The sequence below is a fragment of the Daktulosphaira vitifoliae genome, unplaced genomic scaffold, assembly GCF_025091365.1.
Source record: "Daktulosphaira vitifoliae isolate Bord-2020 unplaced genomic scaffold, ASM2509136v1 Scaffold_3, whole genome shotgun sequence".
NCBI lineage: Eukaryota > Metazoa > Arthropoda > Insecta > Hemiptera > Phylloxeridae > Daktulosphaira > Daktulosphaira vitifoliae.
Genome location: NW_026099574.1, coordinates 1,006,058 through 1,019,565, shown reverse-complemented (window position 1 = coordinate 1,019,565; position 13,508 = coordinate 1,006,058). Strand labels below are relative to the sequence as shown.

Sequence of the window (13,508 nt, the reverse complement as noted above, 5' to 3'; positions counted from 1 at the left end):
AAAGTGTCGGGACAAATTTTTTTTTTTCATTTTATAGTACATAAAATAAGCTTTAATTTGATATATGTTTAAAAGACGCAGTATTTCCGGAACATTTTCAAAAATTAAGTTGAAAAAGTTAATTTTTGTAAAATAGTTGCTATTTTAAATCCCCCCTAATGAGCAGGTTAATTGATAAATTTTCAAAAAAATGATATCAAATGAAAGGGAAATATCTAAGGTTTTAGTATAAAAAAAAATTATGTTGATTTGTTGATTTTTCAAAAAGTTATGGAAGTTTTAAGAAAAAAAAGTGAAAAAATTTCGAAAATTAGCGATTTTTAAATTTGTAATTTTTTTGGATATTTCCCCCATTTGCGGGGAACGAGGGAATTTTTTTCAATTTTTAAGGGTAATGTCTTCAACTAGATACGATTTGTGATCTTTTGACGTATTTTTGAAAGAAATCGGTCCAGTGAGAGCTGAGAAAAAGTGGCAACAGACATAAAAAAAAAAAAAAAAAAATCATAGTAAAATTAATACCTTCTCCGCTTCGCATCGAAGCTAAAATAAAAAAAAATTATTTTACAAAAATCGTAATTTTTTATTAACTTTGATGTCAACTTTCACCACGAAGACAAGTCCAGAGGTCAAATTTTTTTTTTTCAAATTAAAGTATATTACATTAGCTTTAATTTAAGATATATATAAAAGTGTCAGACCTTCCGGAACATTTTCAAAATTTAAGTTAAAAAAATTAATTTTTTGTGAAAAAGTTGTCATTTTAAATCCCCCCTGTGGGCAGGTAAAGGGTTAAATGTATGAAAAAAATATACCAAATGATAGGTAAAGACATCAAGCATTTATAGAAAAAAAATTATATTGATATGTTCATTTTTGAAAAAGTTATGGCAGTTTTTAGTAAAAAAAAATTGAAAAAATGTCAAAAATTAGCGATTTTTAAATTTGTAATTTTTTTGGAGGTTTCCCCCATTTACGGGGAACGAAGGAAATTTTTTTCAATTTTTGAGAGTAATATCTTCCGCTAGATACGATTTGTGATCTTTTGACATATCGTTGAAAGAAATCCGTTTGGTGAGAGCTGAGAAAAAGTGGTAACAGACACAAAAAAAATAAAACACATCATAGTAAAACCTTCTCAGCTTCGCATCGAAGCTAAAAATACATCATGGTAAAATTAATACCATCTATCTAAGCTTTGCGTTGAATTTATTTTTCAGTTAATTAATAAAATTAAATTTTTATATTTTTCAGAAATCTATCAATTAATTTTACAAAATAAAATTTACTGAAATATTAAAATTAATAGTAACGTAAAATTTTGGAAAGATATCTTAGGTAATTTTATTTAGTAAAATTACTTGGAAAGACATATAAAAGCTTCTTGTACTACAGCTAACCAAGCTAATGTAGGTTGTGTGTCAACTGGTGTAGGTTGATAGTCAAAAAGTGCTATTAATAATTTAGCATTTAATGAAGCTGGTAACACTAAATCTGATGGAGGATAAGAAACAAATAATCCATGAAAAACTTGAAAACCACAAGATAGTAATAATGGATGATTTAAAGTCATTAGTTTCAAAACTTCTTCACAAAGAGGCTAAAATGTTAAAAACATATTGTTATGTATTATAAATTTCTAGTAATAAAATAATATTTTTTGCAACACAATATGGTGTTTAAATTATTGTAAAATACACACTTTCATTTCTTTTTTTGGAAAAATGGGCATAAGTTCTTTCAACAATGTTAAAATGTGAAGAATAGTAGTTATATTATTAGTAGTTGATCCAGTTGATGTTAACATTTTTGTACAGTACGAAGCAGTATAACCAGACATAGGATGAATAGATTTTTTATAACTTTTCAAAATGCTACATATAGCATGCTGAGCAGATTTTCTAATCTAAAATTGTCAAAAAGTATAAATGAACATTAGTACAAAAACATGTATACATATATCTATATCTATATATTTCTTTTTAAATAACTTTTTTAAAAGTTATTGATATAAGTACACGACTTATAGTATACAAATAAAAATATATTACGAATTAAATTACTTTTGGTTTTGGATGTATTATAAAATTAAGCATGGCATCATATACTTGAATAGTTGAACTATGTGACCAAATAATTTTTTCTTGTATTCGAAGTAATAATGATAAACAGCTGAATATCTGAAAAATATATTTGATGAATTCTACGAATTGTTAAGAAGTAACGTAAAACAATAAATATTTTTGACAATTAAAACTTATTAGTTATGTTATTGATGATATATTAAAATTTCAATTAAACAATGTATACAGAGTGATTCTTCAACTATATCTTTTTAAACATAAATTTAAATCTTTTTTGTCTCTGCAGTTAATATATTACAATTAATGATTTCCAAAAAAAAAATTTGGTCTTACACCATAAAATATTGTCACCTATATGAAAATTAAATGGAAACATATAAATTCAACCAACATAGAAACTAAGCAAAGAATTAGATGATAACAAATTTGGAACTAATATTTAAAAAATATTAAAAATATAAAACTCAAAAACTTACAAAAGTACATTAAAATCATATATACATAGTTTAAGAACAAAGTTAGTGTTGATATAATTTTCTACATGTTTTTGAAAATTGCATAGTTCGGACAAGTATAGATGATATCTGACAGTGATTAAAATCACTATTATAAGAACGCTTTGATGCAAATCTATTGATAGTGTTTAATTTTAAGAAATTGGTGGATATTCCAAAAGCAATATTAACTCCTATTTCATTTATTATTTCTATGATTTAGAAGTATAATATATAATTATTTAATTATATATTATAGCAACTCAATGTAGTATGAAATTAAAGGACTAAAAAAATAGGTTAAACATGAAATTTTGCATGAAATATTTTTAACATATTAAAAATAATTTGAAAAACAATTTTTTTTTTTAATTATTATTTTTTAAGAATTAGTTATAATATCAAAACTTAGAAGCAATAGAAAAAATCTAATTTTAGATTAGAAAACAATGTGAAAAGTTGATTTAGAAAAGTATATTTTTGATTCCGATGAAACTTCATTGTAGACAAATGTATTCATATTCATAAGTAAAAGAAAATTTTTTTTATAAAGTATTGTATCAAACCTTTGAAATTTTTATACCAGTTAAAAGTAAAGAAATATACAACTACGTAATATTTCTATAATTTCTCCGTATAAATTACAATATTAAATTATTGAACGTCAATTTCATACTAAATTTAGGTACTATAATTAGTATTTATTCATATATTATACTTTAAAATCAAAGAACTACTAATCAGGATTAATCAAAGAAATAAGAGTTTATGTTGCTTTTGGAATAATCCACCAATTTCTCTAAATGAAACACTATTTCACTGCTCTAACCAAAAAAAATATTCTAATTACCAAGGAATTATCATAAATTACAGTTTTGATTTCATAAATAAAAATTACAATTAATTAATAAGGGTCAGAATAACCAAATATTTTTTTTTTTATATAAATTCATACTCGATATAAGTAAGTGATTAAAATCACTATCATAAAAGCTTTGAACATAATCTGTAAAAAGTATTACACTTTTAGAAGAAATTTTTGAATTATTCCAAAAGCAATATGAATTCCTATTTCCTTAATTATATCTCGATAGTATGAGTAATTTATAATTTAATAAATTTTATATGTAATACATATTATAGAAATTGATATTACAAAAAGATTTGTATCAAAGCAATTATTATGATAGTGATTTTTATCACTCTCAGATATCGTCTATACTTGTCCCAATTATGCCATGTTTTTCTGAGTCTCAATGTGCTTGGTCTTAGTTATAATAATTTAACTTAGTATGTAATTGATATTAAATAATTTAGTATTGTAATTATTACAAATCCAAGATACTGGTACAAAAGTTGTTATCCACCAGTTATTTTCTAATTTGTTAAAGTTAAACATGCACATTTTCAATTAAAAAACTAGACATAGTTATCAGATTACATTGTATTTAGTAGTGTTATGTAAAATAAGATTTGTGATCTCTTGACGTATCGTTAAAAGAAATCTATCCGGTAAGAGCTGAGAATAAGTCGCAATAGACACACCCCAAAAAAATTACATGTCATAGTAAAATTAATACCTTCCCAGATTCGTATCAAAGCTAAAAGTATAAAAATATTTTTTTTGTTTTCATTATTTAATATAAATATTTCAATTTTTACAATTTAGTAACTTAATATCTTATGATAATAAACCAATAAATTATAAACCACAATAAATTAATGATAAATACATACAGATTTCAATAAGTTACTGTTGTCAGATTCTGCATACTTAGCCAGGATTGATATTAAAATTTGAGTAGTAAATCCAAATTTAGTACATAATACTTCTCTAGGCACACATTTCAAACCCATACTCAATAAACTAACCATAGCTGTAATACTATCTTCACAATCATCCTGTCCATGATTTAATGTAGATTGCAGGGTTGTAATCTGTTACATAAAATATCATATTAGATTAGAATTAAACAAGATTTTTACAGTTATTTTGTAATTAAATTTTACACATTTTTAGGATCAGGATTTTTTTAAATAAAATAATTAAATTAATATTGCTAAATAATTAAACTTTAAATATTTTTCCACTTTTTCTGATTTTATCAAAAATTGTATAAAACCTTGAATATTGCAGGATTTCCTAGTCTATATCAACTTTGTACAAAAAAAAAAAAAATTAAGCACAGCGAGTATTTGATACTGTGAATAACAGTAGCAGTTGAATTTCATTATAGATTAACATTACTATTATAAAATAGAATAATACAGAAAGGCTTAATCTCACAACTCTTCTCCATACATATGTCTACAGAAAAGATACAAATTGTAAATGTTTCTTAAAAAATGTCATGTATATCACTCTATAAATAAAACTTATTACCATTTATAATTTTTACATAAAAATAATATTTAATAGACTAAAAGCTTATATAATTTTTTTATAAACATTTTTTTACTAAATACTTCTTATTATAAATTTTCAAGTCTAACAGTGCTTAGTTGGTGCTCATGGGCTTAGCAATCTACTGGACAAGTCTTAAGTATAAGCTAAATTTATTTACATTTATTATGTTAGAAATTAGAATTAAATGATAGTACAAGTTACCTAAGTCACTTAGTCATACCAAAATAGTTGGTGCTTTTATCAAATTAGATATATTAAATAAAATTTAGTTAAAAATATTATTTTTATTAATACTTCAAACACAGATTTTGTTTTGTTCTTACAAGTGTAGCAAAATATTCTGTAGAAGTCTCCTTGCCACCATTAGCTTTAATAACATCAGTTAGAGCAGCAAGAATGGCTAACATTTCTTTATGCAAGTAAGAGTTTGAGCTAAAGTTATTCAATAATCTGTAAAAAATAAATAACTTATCAAATATATGTTAAATAATGGAGTTTTAATTGTAAAAAATGCGAAAGACTTAAGAAATAACAAAATATGCCGTTTTAGTTTTAAATAAGCAATGAAAATAATTAACTTACCTGTTGAATGATGGATTTGTACAAGAGCTCCAATCAGATGCAAAAGTTTCAAATGTTTTATAAGTAGAAGTACTAGTTTGGGACATGATATCTTCATGTTTATTAATACTAAGACCATTTGTAATATTATCATGATGTTTAAGAGTATTTTGAGTTAGTAAACTTTTTCCATTATTAATAGATGTATTTTCACCTTTAAAAAAAAAAAAAATTCATTTTAACTATCAAATTATCCAATTTAATTAAAATTTAACACACACTTACCGAAAATTGGTTTGCCAAAATTTACTTGTGCTTGTGAGCGAAACTTTTTTGTATCTGGATTAGTTACAGAACTCTGACCTTTTTGCCATCGTTTTCCTTTAGTTTTTAATTTTTTACGAAACTTTGCCATTTTTAGTTGAATTATTACACAATCAACTATAATAATTTATTAAAGCCACTATGTGATTTTCTCTAGAAGTTCTTAAAATAATTTTTAGTTTATATAAGTCAATAATTATCAATAATTATCTATGTCATTCTACATGAAGCACGTGAGTAAGTGCTCAATGATGTTACAAAGTACTAAAAAAAAACCTAGTGCGCTCTATGTGTTTGAATAAAAACGATTGACACTGTCAGGTATACCACAGACCAGTGTAGACAAATCTACCATGCAAATGGCACAATAAAACTTATATTATATGAAATTTGATATAATATGACATATAACCACGGTCATCTTTATAGATAAGACAGGTTACTCAACGAACGTATTTTGTGAAATCAAATAATCACTATCACTTCTCATGCGAGTCATACATCTAATGTTTCTAACGCGAATTTAGTAAAATAAAAATATTGGCTAATCAACTTTGTTCGATATGTGATATTATAATTTTTTAGTACATGTTAACGGAGTTGTTAATAATAATAATTAAAAAGTTGACATCCTATTATAGGCGCTAAAATGATATTCATCCATTTGTAGGTAAAATACCCATGCTACACAACTGAATATTATCTTCGATGCGAAGCCGAGAAAGTATTAATTTTACCATGATGTGTTCATTTACTTATTTTTTTGTGTGTCTGTTGCCACTTTTTCTCAGCTCTCACTGGAACAATTTTTTTCAACAATACGTCAAAAGATCATAAATCGTATCTAGATGAAGACTTTACCCTCAAAATTAAAAATTTTTCCCTCGTTCCACGTTAATAGAAGAAATTACACAAAAATCCTTAAATTTTGACTTTTTTCTAAAAATTGCTATTATTGGAAGATGAATGAATTAAAATAATTTTTTTTATATTTAACTTAAGATATTTCCTTAACATTTAATAACATTTTTTTGAAAATCTAATACTTAAACTGTCTCAGGGGGTCAAAATAGAAACGTTTTTACAAAAATCAACTTTTAGACGTATCATTGAAAGAAATCGGTCCAGTGAGAGCTGAGAAAAAGTGACATAAAAAAAAACACATCATGGTAAAATTAATACCTTCTCAATTTCGCATAGAAACTAAAAAACTAATAAAAAAAAGTCGTCAAAAAGATTTACTCAAATGAGCATATTATAAAATTTGACTATAGTTGTAAAAACACATCGTTAAATTCAGGTGAAACTAAAAATCATTTTAGCTTCGATGCGAAGCTGAGAAGGTATTGGTTTTACTATGATGTGTTTTATTTTTTTTGTGTCTGTTACCATTTTTTCTCAGCTCTCACCAAACGGATTTCTTTTAACGATATGTCAAAAGATCACAAATCGTATCTAGCGGAAGATATTACTCTCAAAAATTGAAAAAAATTTCCTTCGTTCCCCGTAAATGGGGGAAACCTCCAAAAAAATTACAAATTTAAAAATCGCTAATTTTTGACATTTTTTCAATTTTTTTTTACTAAAAACTGCCATAACTTTTTCAAAAATGAACATATCAATATAATTTTTTTTCTATAAATGCTTGATGTCTTTACCTATCATTTGGTATATTTTTTTCATACATTTAACCCTTTACCTGCCCACAGGGGGGATTTAAAATGACAACTTTTTCACAAAAAATTAACTTTTGAAAGTGTTCCGGAAGGTCTGACACTTTTATATATATCTTAAATTAAAGCTAATGTAATGTTCTTTATTATGGAAAAAAAAATTTGACCTCTGGACTTGTCTTCGTGGTGAAAATGGCTACCCAATGCTATTTTTGTATGAAAATTCTCGATTTTATATTTTACATTTTTTACTATATAACTTATTGAAAAGTGTATGGATCAACACAATATTTTTATGAGGAATAATATTTTCCCCTTAATAATCCCTTTTTCATTTGACATACTTTATCTTAATCAGGATATTAATAAGGAAATAATAGATCATATAGCTTTTGAAATAATCCACAAATTTTTTAAAATTAAACACTATTTAAAGATTTGCATTGAAACTTTTTTTAACACGCTTATATTAGTTTCACATGTATGTTTGTTTGTTGTATGTTGTAAGTTTGTAACTCCACGCGGCACGTGTTATTATGTCGCGTATCCGGTCGTCTATGACCTTGAGACTAGACCGTCGTAACGCATTCACCTCACCCCGATCACCAGACGGCGCCTACACTATTTTTCTGTATAATTCTTTTTCCTGTATATTTTTATTTTTGCTTTTTGTACTTGAATATGCGTGCGTGTCATCAATTATATATATATATATAACAAATTTTTATTGTGATTGACACGGCCCCGCGTTGTTTCGTTATACACGATGCCCCACGACTCGTGCCACCTTTATCAGCCGTCGCCCTATTTTATGAGTATTTGACTGACCAACACCGCGCGTTATACGCCGCGGTGCAAAGTCCAGCAAGTGCGGCACGGCCGACGACATACCGCCGCTAATGATACCATAGTCTTCTTCCCATTGTCAAAGTGACAACGTCAACAAACCGACCCGCACTCGCGCTCCATCATCATCTACGCTGCTAACCTTTTGACGCCCAAAGATCACGCCGGACATCGCGTCATCGACGCCAGCGAAAGTGCCGAGATATTATGCGAAGATTATATATTCTTACCATGGCCGTTAATATTAATATATATATATTTATATGTACGTATNTAATATATATATAATTATATGTACGTATATGTTAATATTCATTTATATATCCCTACAGCCGACGCTGCTGCCGCCGTATATACCTCATGTATAACGTTCCCCCCGCCACGCCCGTTTACAAAACACGGTTATACCTCGTGCATGATACGTTTACGTACTTAAGTCGCTTTACACGTATATATATATATATATATTCTAATTACTATTAAAACTTATATATTAATACGCTTTATTCTCATTAAGAGATATGTATTGTATTTATTCCGATTACGGTGAATGATTGCCGTATTGTTATTTTTTGTCACTACCTCTACATTGCGCGCTTGCTGCTTTCCTTGGATGTGGTAGCCGTTTCTCAGACTCCCACTCCGGAATCGAACCCTGATTCCCCTTTACCCGTTACAACCATGATATTGATAGTAACTACCATCATAACATGTAACTAAAAAGTGAAAAATAAATATAGTTTAAAAAAACTAAAAAACACGCTTAAAACAATAATGTACGAAAAGTACTAGTATTATTGTGATAAAAGCGTGGGTGCTTTGTGCCATATTTTTCGTATATTGAGCGCCCGACGCTTTTATCACAATAATACTAGTACTTTTCGCACATTATTGTTTTAANACTATTCGCACATTGTTGTTTTAAGCTTATTATAAAAGTTATTTTTAACTTTTTAGTTCGATGTGCTTTAAAAGCGTGTTTTTTAGTTTTTTTAAACTATATTTATTTTGTATAGTGATTTTAATCACTGTCAGATATCATACTTGATCCAACTATGTTACGTCACTACTGTGCTGCGACCCCCTTGTGCTGGGTTTTTTTGAAATAAAAATGATATATTTTATTATTAACTTTTTTACAATTTTTTAGTTATTATTAAAATCACTATTATAAAAATTGTAAAAATAAAATTATAAAATTCTGTAAATATCATTTAACTTTTAGAAGAAATTTTGATGATATACAAGTATAATGAATAAATTCATGTTATAGAATTTAAATTTAGATAAAATTGATATTCAAAATTTCTATTTTAATTTACACTGAGATTATTATAAAGTAGTTGTATATTTTATTCTATGACAAACGTGTATCAAAAATATAAATACAGATTTATAAAAAAAAGAAGAAGAAAATTAACATTCTTTAATTTAATTTATCCTGTCGACAATACAAAATTTGTTATATTAATTTCTATAATGTGTATTATATTTAAAAATTATTAAAGTATAATTTACCTATAGCAATGAAGATATAATTATGGAAATAAGAATTCATGCTGCTTTTGGATAAATTCATCAATTCTTTCTAATTGTGCTTTTATAAATATTTATTGTAATTTTAATTATAGAATATGTAATCAGTATATAAATAAGGAAATAAATAGATATTTATTTTGCTTTTGGAAAAATTCACCAATTCTTAAAATTAAACACATTTAACAATTTTTGTTCAGATTGATGATGTTGGGGAATTTAAGCGTAGTTGGTTACTACCTGTTTTAAAAGATAGCATAACAAATTCTACCTTAGAATGTTTTAATGGTCAATTTTTACCTTTAGCACTTCATTGTCGGTAAATATGAAACGTTATTTCAAAAAAAGCTTGATTTATTTAATTAAATTAATATAATTTAGAGAAAAGTATGAGAGTGCTTTAAAGTTATGGCAATTTTAAGTAAAAAAAATTGAAAAAATATCGAAAATTAGCGATTTTTAAATTTGTAATTTTTTGGGGGATTTCCCCCGTTTACGGGGAACGAGGGAATTTTTTTTAATTTTTGAGGGTAATGTCTTTGACTAGATACGATTTGTGATCTTTTGACGTATCGTTGTAAGACATCCGTTGGGTGAGAGCTGAGAAAAAGTGATAACAGGCACAAAAAAAAAAAAAAACACATCATAGTAAAACCAATACCTTCTTAGCTTCGCATCGAAGCTAAAAATTAATTACAAAGTAAAATTATTTAATTTTTTATTTGAAACCTATCATATCTAATTATCATATCAAACTTGATTCGTCAATAAATACTTTAAAAACAATAAAAATGAATGATTTTAATTGTCTGTATGGAGACAATGGGATAAGTAAGATTATTATGCAGTCAGGAAATTTTTTAAATACTATTTTCAGTATATTTAACAAAAAAATTCGATTNATTTTACTATTTTCAGTATATTTAACAAAAAAATTCGATTTTTTTTTACTTTTTTATTGTAATAGATCACTTAAATAAAAATCATAGTAATCATTTCTAATTATGTAGAGTATAGAATACATGTTCGTTCGACTCTTAATGACACAGGAATGTGCTGACCAAGGAATTGAGGGAAACGATGGTCGAAGGACTTCTACTGTAGGTTCCATACAGTCAGTATTTATTTTGTATGCGCTAATTACACTTTTGTGTTACTCCATATCATAATTTTATATCTTAATGCATCATTTTATATCTTTCTATTCCTTTATTCTATTCATTTGTATTAATATTAAGAATTAATTTGTAATGTGTTATTTATTGTTAAGTCACATTCTATATTCTAAATTTTTTATTGAAAAGTGAGTGTTTCCGTATTTTTATTAAGTTTTAATTCCTCTACCACTAGGGTCGGCACAACATATTTGGTAGCAGCAGTAATAAAGCAGAAACTTCTTTAAAAAAAAAAAAGAGAAAAATTGGGTAAGCGAAAGAGAAACATTCGTTAAACCACTGAAAGCGTCGTTGGTTGATAGGCATAACCTAACTACAAAATTCTATTTCGTGTGGTAACACTGTTTCAACTGGTTCGACACCGACTCCTGTTAATAAAATTCAATATTGAGTCTAGTATACCGTCGCGGTCTAGCGGACGATAATCTGATTAGGCCGTCGCCGTGATAAAACACAACCACCAGATATCGCGTATAACATAACAACAATTGTAAAGAGACCATCAATATAATTGAATAATTTCGAATTTCTATATCGTCGCAATCGACATTTTGTAAAAATAATACAATCAATCTTCTACAATATCAAGAAAAGAAATTTTTCTAATCTTTAACATCGTTCAAATTCCTTCTAAGCCGTTCCCATCAATTTTGAGTCGAGCCAATCTATATCAAATATAATTCAACTACACTGGAACAAATGATGTAATTCCATTCCAATCATCAAGAATCAATTAATAAATATGAAATATTTTAAGGTGTTATTTGTCATCATAATGTAAGTTTATTTAAATCCTATACATGCTTTTCGACTGATTTATTGTAATTTAAATAGTAGTATCAAATAAATTTATTTATTTAAGTAAATTTAATTCTATGTCAATCACAAGATTGCTTATTATAATAATTATTTTAATAAATAAAATAAATATTTTAATTAATAATTATTAAAATTATTTAATTAATAAAGAAAACAATTTTTAATTTTAATTAGTTCAGAATGGAATTATATATGTTATTTGTCTATCTCGGGTAAATATGATAAATTCTATTTTAACTTCCATGCTAAGCTGAAAAAGTATTAATTTTATAATGATTAATTTTTTTATTATATTTTTTTTTGTGTCTGTTACCACTTTTTCTCAGCTCTGGCTGGACCGATTTCTTTCAATGATACGTCAAAAGATCACAAATTGTATCTAGTCGAAGATATTACCCTCAAAAATTAATAAAATTTCCCTCGATCTCTTAAATGGAGGAAATATCCAAAAAGTTACAATTTAAAAAATCGCTAATTTTCGACTTTTTTTTTACTTCAAATTTTCATAATTTTTTTAAATGTCATAATTTGATCCTGCTCACAAGAAGGTATTCAAAATGACGTTTTAACAAAAAATAAATTTTTCAACTTTTGAAAGTGTTACAGGAAATACTGACACTTTTATATGTATCTTAAATTTAAAGTAATATAATATATTTTATCATAGAAAATAAAAATTTCGGACTTTATTTTGTCTTCACGGTGAAATTGGCTACTGTAAGCTATATTACTATTAAAACACACAAAAAAAAAAAATTAAAAAAAATAGTAAAATTAATACTTTCTTAGAGCTCACATCGAAGCTACAAAAGTTGAATTTATTACCATAATTTTTAGTTCAACTTACAAGTTTGAATATATCATTAAATAGAAAAAAATGATGTTTTTAAGATTAATATGCAATTTATCAGAAAAGCTCCATTTTTTATAGTAATAGTTTAAGTATTCTTAAATTGAAATCATTATAATCATTTTTGATTACTCTTTGAAAAAATATAGTTTAAAAAACTAAAAAAACACGCTTTTAAAGCACATCGAACTAAAAAGTTAAAAATAATTTTTAAAATAATTATGAACAAAAAATACTAGTATTATTGTGATAAAAGCGTCGGGCGCTCAATATACGAAAAATATGACACAAAGCACCCACGCTTTTATCACAATAATACTAGTATTTTTTGTTCATAATTATTTTAAAAATTATTTTAAAACTTTTTAGTTCGATGTGCTTTAAAAGCGTGTTTTTTTAGTTTTTTAAACTAAATTTATTTTTTACATTTTAGTTTCATGTTATGATAGTAGTTACTATCAATATCATGGTTGTTACGGGTAACGGGAAATCAGGGTTCGATTCTGGGGAGGGAGTNATCAGGGTTCGATTCCGGGGAGGGAGTTTGAGAAACGACTACCACATCTAAAGAAAGCAGCAGGCGCGTAAATTACTCACTCCCGGAACGTGGAGGTAGTGACGAAAAATGACGATACCGAAATCATCCCTCGTAATCGGAATGAATACTTTATATCTCTTAATTAAAATAAAGCGTGTTAATAAATAAATTTTAATAGTAATTAGAATATATATATATATA

The 13,508-nt window shown here is 26.2% G+C and overlaps 1 protein-coding gene across 1 annotated transcript in view; it reads right to left on the bottom strand.

The window, feature by feature from the left end:
- Positions 1-6,138, bottom strand: part of LOC126900922 (RRP12-like protein) — a 29,370-nt gene extending 23,232 nt beyond the window's left edge. Inside the window, exons 1-7 of the mRNA XM_050676957.1 lie at positions 5,832-6,138; positions 5,568-5,760; positions 5,309-5,435; positions 4,316-4,516; positions 2,064-2,180; positions 1,703-1,906; positions 1,362-1,600 (exon numbers count right to left, since the gene is read on the bottom strand). Coding sequence (XP_050532914.1) covers positions 1,362-1,600; positions 1,703-1,906; positions 2,064-2,180; positions 4,316-4,516; positions 5,309-5,435; positions 5,568-5,760; positions 5,832-5,961 — 1,211 coding nt within the window. The 5' untranslated portion in view covers positions 5,962-6,138. The remainder of the gene's footprint in view (positions 1-1,361; positions 1,601-1,702; positions 1,907-2,063; positions 2,181-4,315; positions 4,517-5,308; positions 5,436-5,567; positions 5,761-5,831) is intronic.
- Between the last annotated feature and the right edge of the window lie 7,370 nt (positions 6,139-13,508).